Source organism: Schistosoma haematobium, chromosome 6 (genome assembly GCF_000699445.3).
Source record: "Schistosoma haematobium chromosome 6, whole genome shotgun sequence".
Classification (NCBI taxonomy): domain Eukaryota; kingdom Metazoa; phylum Platyhelminthes; class Trematoda; order Strigeidida; family Schistosomatidae; genus Schistosoma; species Schistosoma haematobium.
Genome location: NC_067201.1, coordinates 17189091 through 17202632, shown reverse-complemented (window position 1 = coordinate 17202632; position 13542 = coordinate 17189091). Strand labels below are relative to the sequence as shown.

Sequence of the window (13542 nt, the reverse complement as noted above, 5' to 3'; positions counted from 1 at the left end):
TTAAATGCTGAACAAATAAATCTTTCATGTATCTCGGTAATAGTTGGAAACATTTAATATGATACTTCTACTTTAGACAACGAATATTTCTTTGAAATAGGTATTCATGTCAATATTCGTCAATCATACTGACTAGTAGTTTTAATCCTCGTCATTGTATCATGTATTTGAAATATTATAAAAAAATAATAGTTATCCCAATAAGTTCAGAACTTCAAAATTACACGACCAAGAACTCAAAACTACAGTACGCAGTATGAAGTTGTGTATTACTATGGTAGGTTTAGGAAACATGTGATATTCAACTGTACAGTAAATGTATTGGTTATTCATTGCATGTATGAAGGCACTCAGTTGAACAGAGATAGCATCTCTCAACGTAAAACGCTCCTGTCCTTCTGAATAACTAGCTTGGAAATCTCAGATTTCCTGACCTCTGCATACATTCAAATTTACTTTTCCAACAATCCACTATTGTCTTCTTTCTTATTTATCTTCTTGAAAATTTTTGTAGGATACTTGGAGATCTGTATTCTTTTATTCTCTATGTGTATTTGAAGCGAGCGTTGATAAGTCATAATCATATTAGTGTCTTTACTTCTATGCCATGGGTCGTAGGCAAGCAACTACGAATATAATCTTGATTCGTTTGAGCTCCCTTGCAGTTTTTACTAACTCATGCTGCAAAAATTCATGTTACGAATTGCACATTGCTTTCACACAATTAGTGAATTTCACAAGTTTATCGGTTGTTTCAGTCTAGTTGTTTCTAGGAGAATATATTCCTTACCGTAATGAAAAGTGTAAGTGATTTCACATCTTTCTCACTTTCTTAAAATCTCTAATCAAGAGAGTCCTTAACAATATAACACAGTCAAAGAGAAAGCTACTTACCTATCTACTTTGACGTTTCTCACATTCTCTTTTTTACAATGTCGTTTTTGCTTGAAGTGAACATATGCCTTAAGTTTAGGGTGGGAACGAACTTCGTCGGGAAATGATGGAGGTATACGATAGATAACTCCAAATGATTTCGATTTACCTACAGCATGACCGCTATCAATGAGATGTGCCAAGATAGAACTGCGAATAGATTTTATCTGGCCCTTTATGTACCAAGTTGGTAGATGTTCACTCATTCATTGGTTAAGTTGCCTGGTAGTACGCCCTATATAGCTATCTCCACAGGAGCAGCTGAATTTGTAAATGCAAATAGAAGAGGCCAACTCAGGTAATTTATCCTTCGTTTGAGTAGACATCGCTGGTCGACAAGAGAAGGTCAACGCAAGATTGGCTTCGTAGAATGTCCTGGTGATTATTTTAGTTAACCTATATTTCAGAGTGTCACTTGCCACATTCCCGTTGAATTGCACTTTCATGTATAAAGGTTTTAATTTGTTTACTTACTTGTTCATTTAGAATATTTATTTTTCTAACTTATTCCATTTATCTTAACAGATATTCGATCATCCCCAGAACTGTAAATTCATACAAAGTCATGATATATATATATATATATATGAAGTGAAACAAAAGCAGCTTCTGAACTTATTCTTCTACAATTAACATAATGACATACTGTGAGCTGCAATGAGTATTATTTTATGGCCATTAGATTTACAAACGCGTATTAGTTGTTTCTATATTGAAAACAATTAAATGTTTTTGTAAACACTCCTTTCACAATCTCCATTCAGCTACCTTTATACACACATGGCAACAATAACAAAATAAACAAATAAATAACTACTATAAAGTAATTGTAACAAGTTTTAAAAAGAAAAACAAAACGGTTCAACCTACAAAAAATACATTTTCACTTTTTAATCATAGTGCAGTTAGTCTGTAAAGTGATGAGTAAAACAACACATTTTGTTTACATTTTAATTAAAGGTAACATTTTATGATTTTCTAGTTTGACAGAATGTTTACAATAATTAAGAGTTGAATTGATTTTATCATTATTTACATGATATACATATTGTGGTGTGTACTACTTATATAGACATAAGTAGTATATAACACTAGTCAGGAATAAAATGTCTGGGAACAGAAGATTGAGAAGATCAAGGAGGAAAGAACGGGAATAGAAATTAATTGGTATGGAAATGCAGGAACAATACAGTCCGAGACAATTAATGAACATTTTGTAAATGAAGTATTGAAGTATGGTTTTTCTGTTTTATAAAGTAACTATGTAGTTTTGTGCTAATTGTAATCGGTTGTCCTCACCTGTGTTCTCCTTTATTACAACATGATTTAAAGTAGTAAGAATCTATCTGTGGATGCCTAAAATCTTGAATGATCTTGACTGCATTCACTGAGATGAGTTAGATTGTACATTGTATCTAATAATGTTGTTCTGTTGACTAGATATAAATCAACGATTCTACTATTGAGTAGTTTAAACGATTAGAATATGAATAATCGTTTTTATTTGATTCCATTCAACTCCTGCTATTTATTATTTCATTCTGTTGTTTCTGTTGTGTAACCCAGTTGTATCTCGTCTCAAACAGTCACGATAATACAAAATATCCATCATTAATGCATATATCTTAAAGTCTTAAATGATATTCTCGTCAGTATAATTGTTAAATGTTAGATCATGTGGAACCATATATCTGAAATCTTGACGTAAATATTATAAAATGAAGCCATCGGAACCTTATATTATTCAGTTTAACAATAAATTTTTATCGGATTTACTACTGTTTAAAGCTAATGTCACCATAAAACAGAACAACATAATACTTTATTATCGTGATATTTTTAAACACAATAGGGGTGTGGCTCCCTAAGCAAACCACCTGCTTCGGTTTGGGCACCCGGACAGTAACCCGGCCCTCACAAATTCTAATGATTTATGTGGCGCATATCTGTTTAGTGGCTACTTGTGCCAATGTATATGTGTTTAAATAGATAAATAAATATTATTTACCTATTTGAATTTTTAAAAATACTTATTTACTTGTATTAGGATTGTATAAAGCTGAATATTATCACCTTAGTAATTAAATGGGTTATATAGTTTTATATAGTTTTTTTGTACATGATAAGAACATCATATCATTGAAAGGTATTAAATCAAAGATGTGAAACATGTTCAGTAATCAATAAAAGTGTTCACTATTTTATACCTATCAATTTACTAAAGGCTTTGTAAGTTTAGTGGGAGTATTAAAGTATTTCATATAATGAGTTTGAAATGTTAATTGAATTATGAATTATTTCTATACATGAAAGATCACTTTAAGTCTAAAATGCTAATCTAGTGATACTTATTTTATTCAACTTTTTCTGTAAACTCAAAAGAAGCAAGGTTCAGCAACATACCCAGGCGGCCTGTTTGAATATCTGGGTTACCTATTCCTACCATCTAGATATTTCAATAAGTTTTCTATTTCCTTATTTGTTTTAACACATCATTATGCCTGTTAGTCGCATAATCTATTCGGGTGTATTTGTGAAAAGTTTACGACCTTTCACTGTACAAGTTAACAAAATTTACAATCGGAGACATCGTAATTGCTAGCAATATACATTCAAAATAATGAACATTATTCAGCTGTTGACTTCTAAACTGCCAATATCTAACTAGTGATTAGTCAATAATTATCATCAGGATCGATGAAGAAGTAAGAAGTGGAAACTCGCTGAAATACTTTGTTTTGAGAATTCTATATTGTACCAAAAATATAATATTGAATAAAGCCAATAATAATTAGAAATGTAATTCAGAAATAACCTTTCGAATGGTTTCATATCAGTTTTTTTAGTTTGAAACTACAATGTACGGATTATAATAACTGCAACTAAATGATTTGTCATAACAGAGTTGTTTTACAGAAAAAGATTCATTATTTCGCAACTGCTAAGGAAAAACTACTCAATATTTATAATATCCGATTGCTAATAGGCAGTCCATAGGTTCTAAACCACATTGAATCAATTTCAATTATATCAATTTGATTATTATTATTCGTTATTACATAGGAAGTGTAATTCTTACCTGAATACATAAACTTATGCTTAACAAATAAATTGGGCAGAAACACAAAAACAAATTGCAGCTGTTGAAAAAGTAAAATCAGGCGGTTAGAAAAATGAAAATTTGGACGAATAGATTCTTTTCTATGTTGAGAATGTTTATTTCTTATGAAATATGGATCCCAGTGTTATGCCATCAGTTAGTCGTATCCAAATATTGTAACTACTAAATATATATGGCTTGCTGTAGTCTTGAAAAGTCTATAACTAGAAAACAAATTACTGAAGACCATTTTTAACGGGTCTTTCTAGTATTCTAAACCTCAAATGACCAATGTATGAAAAAATTGAACAGCATAAATCATAATTCCTTGTTTCAGTGATTCGTTTCCATCAAAAGCAAAGTATTTCCAGGCAATAATGATCAAATTTACATAAACCAACTGTTAAACGTCAAATTTAATCAGTAAACTTTGTATTTCTTCAGTTCAGTTAATCAAAAATTGGTCTTGTAACTAATATGACGATACATTCATGCACTAATCGAATATCTTCCATACATTCCAACAACTTTAGTTCTACTTATGAATTCGTCTATATAATTAGTTTAAGTTATATACAACAACTAAATAAATTGACAAAGAATATAGTCCAAATGAATACAGTCCATGATAAATAAAATTCAGACTGAATCAAATGAATAATTCTTCAATTCAAATAAACATTCACTCGTTGATAATAAACAACAGTTAATTCTCTTAAATGATGATTGTAAAGAAAGTAAAATATTGAAATCTCTGATTCATTTCAATCCATTGAATCGAGGTCATACCTGTCAAATTATCACTATGAATACATATAACATGAACAAACTCATAAAGATTGTCTCCTTCTTCTTTTCTCTTTCTTCTTTTCTCCTTTTTTCTTTTCTTTAATTAGACTTCGAATGAACTATTTAGATTAGTTTATAAGACAATTATGGTCACTATGTCTCATTTTATTTATTACTGTTACTAATATAGTCTATTCAATGAATCATTGAAATATCACAGTGAAGTGAAGAAAACAAAAAAGAGAAACTTTTCCTTGATAACATGTAATTACTAATTAAATATAAAGTGATAAAATCTAATTCATTCATTCATTCATTCATTGTAGTATATAAATGAACGTTTTATATAAGATTAAAGGAAAACAAACTCAGAGAATAATGTATAAGTTAACATTAATAAGTATACTCATTACATTATTAAGTTATATTCATATTAGTGAAGGTAAGCCATTGTTTCTAAGTTTATTCAATCTATGTATTCATATGATTATACAATTTCAAATTAACATTATATACTTTTAAATAGTTGGCTATTCATCAAAAGAGTAAAGATCTAAAATTAGCAAGTCCTTGTCTTGTTGTCATCTTTATAATGAATGATCAACTTAGAACAAACCAGGTATTTACAATATAGTAATAACGTATAGTATATATAGATATATATCTTCATCTTGTATGTTGAATTACTGGATTACATAATTACTTATGATTTAATTCATTGTTTGAATCTCCTCATTCATGTTTAAGACTGTATTTGATCACTCTCTTATCAGTATATGTGTATCCTGTGAGAATTGCGTTGATATTGCTTTAAGGCACAAGCATTGTAAGCAGAGATAGATTATTTAGTCATGGTTTTACTAAATGTCACTAAAGTCATTGTAACAAGAGGACTCAAACTGTATTCTACATGATAAAACGTAAATTTCAATTCATGAATAAAGAATTAGTTTATGTCATGTTTAAATCGGTGTAATTAGAGAGACAAGTAACAAAAAATCATTCTGTATTTTCATATTTAAATATTAATTAAAATTAATTAAAATTCGTGGACTGATTAAAGTTAGACATTAAAACCCTTGGATGTCGGCTCAGTGGTCTAGAGGTTAAGCGTTCTCGTGCGAGAACGATAGATCCTGGGTTCGAGTCCAGCGAGCAGGGTCGTGGGTGCGCACTGCTAAGGAGTCCAATACTAAGACGAAACGGCCGTCCAGTGCTTCTAGGTTTTCCATGGTGGTTTAATTTCAATTGACTCATGAATCCATTTTCATCATTTAAAGTTCACAAGAACGTTTGCACATAGAACATTGATCTATAACGCATTATAAATATTTGATATTAGAAAGTTTAATGCAATCACCTCTTATTTCTATAAAATGTCTCTTCTGAAAATTATGTCGATTGTGTATAAATTTTTGTGAACATTTAATAAGAGTTCGTATGTATATTCTTTGATTGAAAATGGATAATGAAACGAATAAAAGAATTATAAAGACGCCTAAAAAGAACATTTATAAAGTTTAAAAATAGGTAGGGCAAATATTTAAACAGACCACTCTAAGTAAGAACTTTCTTCTAAGTATTTAGTTAACAAGTAAAAATAGACAGTGGATAGCAGTATAATCCAGGACTCACAATTCATCCTAATTGAGACTCGCCATCTGGACTCAGTAGCTAAGTGGATAACGCAATGGCGCTTGAAGCGAATGGTACTGAGTTCGAGTCCCAGAGTGAACAATAACTCAGATGCAGGTACATCCAGCTGACGAGTCTCAAATAGGACGAAACGCGCGTCTTGGATTCCGCTGCTAGCCACTATTTATCTTTGCTTATAATCCTTATGAATTAAGGCAATATTGAGGCAGTCCACACAGAACGCACATATGCCAACAAGAGACTGATCAATTGCAGTCCTAAATAAAAATAGGAAGATACAAGTAAGCAACACCAATTGTATTTAGTTACTAGCTGGAGAAAATATCATTTCCCTCAATCATTAAGCCCAAATTAAGTACACCTATATAACGTTAAGACGAATAACATATTTAATAGAACAACATTATTTTCAATAAGATCCTCAAACAATGTTATTCGCTTATATATACCGTTCTAATTCACAATTTAGGGATTTTTAAACCTTTAAAATGAATAATAGATCCTAATTACAATCCCGAACAGGATAAAAGCAAGTTATTACCCATGAACATTGTTAGGTAATTTTTAAGTAAATCCAATCAAATTTAAATCATTTCTTTGTAATAGCTGATAAAAATAACAAGTTCACTAGGAAGACATAAGTCGACAGTGATGAAACTTATAATCCTTTAATTATACTTGGCATAGTTTATACAATAATCTACGATCCTTATTGTCGGAAGACACAGCAATTTCACTCTATATAGAACACTTTATATCAACTATCACACAAGGTACAATAAAAAAAGACCTCGAGTGTTTATCATCACAGTCGGTCTATATTTCCATTAATGTAAACGTAGTCAATTTCGATAGCATATATATATATATATATGTTTTCTTAACTATTATAATTACATCATCATAAGGTAGATAAGTCATTCATAATTTCAAAATAAGAAGGAATTTTAGAATGTTTAAAAAATCCAAAGATCCATAGATTTGATCCATCTATGAAAATTTGATTTTAAAAAGCTAATTGTCAAACATTGAATTCAATAGGGTAATACTTTTATTCTTTATTTCTTATTTCAGGTTTATTTCAATGTAAAAAACTTGGTGAAACATGTCATAAAACAGTGTTCGATCGTTGTTGCGGTAATACTGTTTGTCAATTAAAAGGTTTCAAAGGAAAATGTGTTCGGTGTTTAAGCGCTGGAAGTCGGTGCATAAAAAATCGAGAATGTTGTCATGGTAAATGTGTTTTATTTAAATGTAAAAATAAGTGAATTGTCAAGTAAACAATCTACATCAATTTTAATGTAAACAAAATTAATATTAAAAAAGAAAAATACAAATATTTTGACTAAACTTTTGTTTTAATAATCAATCTTTCTGGTAATAATTTGAATAATTACACAAAATGCATAATCAAGGGGATGATTATAAATGTGAATGATGAACTGATTGAAGATAAAGCCTATTGTAGTGTTATAGTATTTTGATAAATAGAATCAATCAGGGATATCACTGTAGTGAATTGCTTCTTAAATATCATCACAATTTTTTGCATATACATTATCTTTCATTGGCTCTTAAGATGATAGATCGGAACAAACTTATGCTTAAACTAGCTCAAAAAATTGAGTGTTAATAGGATCCGCACTGCTGAAGAGTACCATACTAGGACGAAACGGCCATCCAGTGATTCCAGGCTTTCTATGGTGGTCTAGCTTCAATTGACTCATGATTTCATTTATTGATAATTAAAAACACTTTGAATTGGGACACTGGTGTAATCATTATAAAATAGAATTCATAGTTAACATATAGGAGACTTACATAATTATGACTTATTACATCATGAGACTAAACAGTGAACGTGTAGTTGTACCGAATAGTCAATAAATATGGCATACTTGATCAGTTTAAAATATTACGTAACATAATAATGAAATTGTATGCAGATAATTGGATTAATCAAAATCAGTGTGTTTCTGTGCAATTAAAATGCTTGTCCTGTTATTAATAAGAGGTAAATATCGAATTGTTTAATGCTATTACTCAGGCGTTTTATTAACTAATATAAGATGGCGGTTGGAGGTAGTCAACAGGAGATCCTGGATCTAGAATTCGTGCTACATGGCACTCATCAGCAAGGTTTGCCTGTAATTTTGAGGGAACTGAAGCGCCCTGACGGATTAGATCCCGTGTCACCTAACTTCACAGTCAGAGACGCAACCACTTAGGTATCCGAGCCGCGACTGACCTCCTGTAGGACTGAGATGTATTTACAAGTAACTGACCACTCAGTGGTGACCAGCGTAATGTATGTCAGGTCGTTCTTAGTGCAGACCGAATCCTATCGAAGAAGTTGCAATGTAACCATCAGTCTAGGTGAAAAAGCTAATGCTTGGCTATTCAACCGGGTTGATGGATGTGGGGGGTTTACCTAGGCTAGTTTTAAAACCTTGAAACCATACTAATGGTGCATAGTAGCTCCAGGATCCTGAGGGAACAAATGGCTTATGAACCAATCGTTGGTCACCGGCCACCATAGGACTGTATCTCGTGATGTTGCTCGATTGCCTTGTGGACCAGACCTTTAGGTTGAAGGCTCCAGTAGTGACCCCCTAAAAATTCCCTGCTTCGGTCTGGTTAGTATCACATCCCACGAACACATCAAGTGACTTGTGTGGGGCAGATGTATTCGGTGCCCCTTTGTGCCATTATTTATGTGTTCAAATAAATAATAAATAAATAAATTTTTGACGTGATTAATAAAAAATTACAACATACAACACATGTCACTAATGAATTGATTAAGTTACTTTACGGTAAACTGTATGGCATCAAGTAGACAGTAATGAATTAATGAATGTTAATTATTCATATTTCAAATATTAAAAACATTTGCGTTGTGATTATGAAATTAAATTGAAAAATTAAGATCATGATTTAGTCCTACCGCATATTCACAAAATATTTGTTAATGGCATTACGTAAAATGAATCTAAACGTACATTTTGCAAGCACAATAATTGATTTACATTATTGCCTATGCAGATAATGTTTACTTGTCATAATTATATACTGATCACCTACATAAATTGGATAATGTTGACGAATTGGCGAAATCACACAACCACTACTTATTAAATTATGAACTACAATAGGTCGTTCAATGTTGAAACCTTTTTGAAGAGAAACAAAGCACATTCATTGTATTAAGTATGATTATTTGTAAATATCAGCTATACATGAATATTCTTCGGTTCCTTCTCTTAAATTATTACTCATTTACAAAAGCGTAAACTGTTATTCATTCTTATCAGAATGGTGGTTTTTGGATATTGTATTAATTTAATAGTTGAATTCATGAGTCGATTTAAGCTAGACCATCATAGAGAACCAATCTTTGACGTTTAGCGTGAATAATATATATTCTATATATGATCTTAAAACGATGATTTTTTCATATGTTTACACACATACACAAAGATCATTACAAGCTCAAACAATATATTGAAATAATTTATGGAAACACTAAAATGAAAACCAGTTTTCCTCTTGTGTATTAAACATTTTGTTAGATTTCAGGTTCAGCAATCGTTATTATAAATACCGATGTGTGGTATATTCGACCAAAGGTTATCAGTTTTTCCCAGTTCCATTTCTACGTAACTGAAAAGAAATTTAATTGCATTTCTTATCTAAATATCTATTCACAGTCAAGAGTGCGGAATGGAGGTAGAATAGAATTGATGCCGCTCTTTTTTTCAGAAGTCAGTTTCATATCGAAACGCGAATGGAACAGTCGGAGTATGCACAAATGCCAATAAGAGAGTGATCAATTACAGTCCTAAATACCAATGGGAAGCTTCAAGTGAGCATGAGTACACACTTTTAGAAGCAAGTTAACCAATCACTTATTTTTAAGTTCCTTCATTCATACCCAAAAGATTTTGATCACTGGGGCTCAGGAATCTCAATAACCGTGCAATAATTTTCAGCCAACAAATTATAGAAGACTAACTGGTTTCAGGCTAAACTTGAAATAATTATGATTTTTTTGCTCAAATCTATTAATCTACTGTCTAGTTATTAAGTAGTGATCTTTTATCACCGTAAACATATAAATAACAGTATATATCATCTTCAAATGCTTGTTTCAGAACATGACAGTTAACTATTTTTTACGGTAAGTTACTCATCAAAGTGCATACAGCCTGAATTACGTTTTTCCTGTCAGTATACACTTCCAGTGTCATAGGAAATCATCAAGTCACTTTCAAGTAGTCGTCCGTTAGCCAATTGCCCATACGAAAATAAATTTAGTTAATCAACTTGCAAGCCTGAATTTAGTCAAGAGCTGTCAAACTTCCCGTAGATCTCATATAAAATAATCGTTCATCCCTATTATCAAAGATAGAAATCATTTGACTGGGAAAATAATGGTGTGCACTATCAGTGATACTTAGAGAAAATGGAAGTTTATTGTTTATCATCAATGTTGGTTACTAATATCTCAACTATAGAAGTAGTCTACAACAAAGTATTTTCATGGTTTTCATTTATATGGGCATGTTAAAATATCAAGCGAATCAAGATAGTTTATGAGTGAATGACCACACTATGAGTAAAAAGTACAAATTTGATTGTGCGAAGACAAGTGTACTAGGAGTGATAAGAATGGTGAAACAACAAAAGCTGGATGTTTGTTTAGCGGTATGGAGGTAAAATGTTCCCGTGAGACCAAAGGTCCTGGGTTCAAGTCACTTATGTGTGGTAGTGGGTGCGCACTGCTGAGGAGTTCCATACTAAGTCAAACCTGAATAAACAGACTTTGAAGCAATCATCACAAAGCAATTGAAATTACGTTATAAGAAGTGTATAAATAACTAGATAGAGAGGAATACAATCAGTAGGTGAAAAATGACAAATAAATACTGCTATATCTCGATGACAATAATGAATGGTGACTTTCGGGATCCATTTATGGTCGAATACTATACATTTATTTTTGTTGTATAATTGTTAAATAACTAAACTATTCATATTCGTGTTTCTCTAATCATGAGCTTTATTTTTACTTATGAACTGTCATTATACGGTTTACCATTCTCGAGTTATACCCTGTCTATCAATTAGTATCTCCCTCTTTCACAGCCACATTTGACTGAACCTTGTACAAATGTTGTTTCATATTTTATGGTACGATGTGGTCTGTCTGGTTGGTATATAAACCCAGTGTGTTTGAAATAAATGATTTGTATCACAGAGGCTGAGATTTGTGTTCTGAACTTAACTGGCTGAGTTAGGCAGGAAGAAGGACCGATAAGGACTCTAGACTGCTCGTACGGTTTTATGCGTCACTGATCCGATCAATAATTCATTGTTCTTTAATTGGCGGTATCATCACGTTATATTTTAGCAGGGTACACAGGCCACAGGTTATAACAAAAATTGAAAAATATATTAAAAACTTTTGTCCAAAAAAACTGGTTGTTTACACTTTGGCTAAGTTACATTACATTACTGAAAATGGTACACAAATAGTTCCAAACGAAAAATTGTTATCTTACTGTCTTGGTAATAGGTAATTGATTATGATTTGTATTTGATCATACATCATACTTCTTTTTTGAAAAGAAAATTAACTGATACTCTGTAGTTCAATATTCAATAGATTTATTGCAATTTTACAACCATACTCGCGTTCAAGTGCTTGGCTGCAAACTAAACGGTACACTAAATCAATGTAAGTCCTGTAATCGCCATCCTTTCAACATAAATATGAAAATTCCAATTCCTCAAACATTAAATTACTGCTTTTGCTACGAACGACAAACAATCAATTGATCATTCCTTTTCATTATTCCTAAAAGTATTACAAAGAATGAATTATACAGAAATGTGCTTATAATATAATTCCCATAACTATTATCAAATTGTTGTTTGAGTCTATATTCTAAGTCAATTTAGAAGTTTATATCTGGTTTCTTATTTCAGTTTTATTCAAATGTAAACGTCTTGGTGACTCTTGTCGTAGAACTATATTTCATCGTTGTTGTGGTGATGCCACGTGTCAGTTAAATGGTTCTAAGGGTAAATGTGTACCGTTGTTGCGAGTTGATCGTTCGTGTTGGAGAAATAAAGATTGTTGTAGTGGAAGATGTCACCGTTCGAAGTGTAAAATGTTTGGAAATCAAAATATAAACGCTATTTTGCAAATTAGCATGAAGAGAACAGTTTTAAGAAATTTTCACTTGTCTAATTGAAGACAGATAATATGTAAAGTAATTTAGCATTATTGTCAATACAGTGAATGATCAATAATTCACAAAAACCGAGATACTAATTAAAGATGCATTTTCGATAGTTGAGATCTCGAGTCAATTGAACCTGGACTACCATGTAAAACATGGAAGCACTGGACGGAAGTTTCGTTCTACTGTGAGACTCCTCAACAGTGCGTATCCAAGATCCCGCCTCGCGAGATTCGAACCCAGGACCTAACAGTCCCGCGCGAACCGTTAACCACTAGGTTTTTGATGGTGGTCTAGCTTCAATAAGCTCATGATTGCAACTTTGAAATTATTATATTATCCACAAAACCCCTTCTGATATTAAAGATACATTTGTTTCAGCAACAAAGTGTTTTGATTGTTATTTTCACATCTTAAACATCAGAGATCTATAATTAAAAAGAACACTTTCATGAATCAGAACTACACATTCACAATTATTGATTTGGATAAATAACCTAGCTCTAAATGGAATGAATTCGTTATACAAAGATTCTATTTATGCATTTCAATAATAACTAGATAGTTTGTAAATTTTAGAAAGTGAAGATTATAGAATCTTTACAAATCCACCATATAAATAGTATATCAAACATTAAATATATTATTGTTATTACTTTGGGATAAATCAATGCAAATATATAAGTTCGATACCGAACTATTCATGTCCGATAAAGTTAAGAGAGGATGTAGTAATGATAAGGTATCAACATCACCCAATACCATCAATGGTTAAGTGAATCACTCTATACATAGTTGATTTCATAAGTTTCTCTC

At 31.4% G+C, this 13542-nt stretch overlaps 1 protein-coding gene across 1 annotated transcript; it reads left to right on the top strand.

The window, feature by feature from the left end:
• Positions 1-5200: 5200 nt before the first annotated feature.
• MS3_00011064 (uncharacterized protein) lies at positions 5201-12738 on the top strand (the record flags this gene model as incomplete). The annotated part of the gene is made up of 3 exons (XM_012938067.2): positions 5201-5264; positions 7553-7711; positions 12470-12738. The coding sequence occupies 3 exons, from the start codon at positions 5201-5203 to the stop codon at positions 12736-12738; spliced, it is 492 nt and encodes a 163-aa protein (XP_012793521.2).
• Positions 12739-13542: the final 804 nt, after the last annotated feature.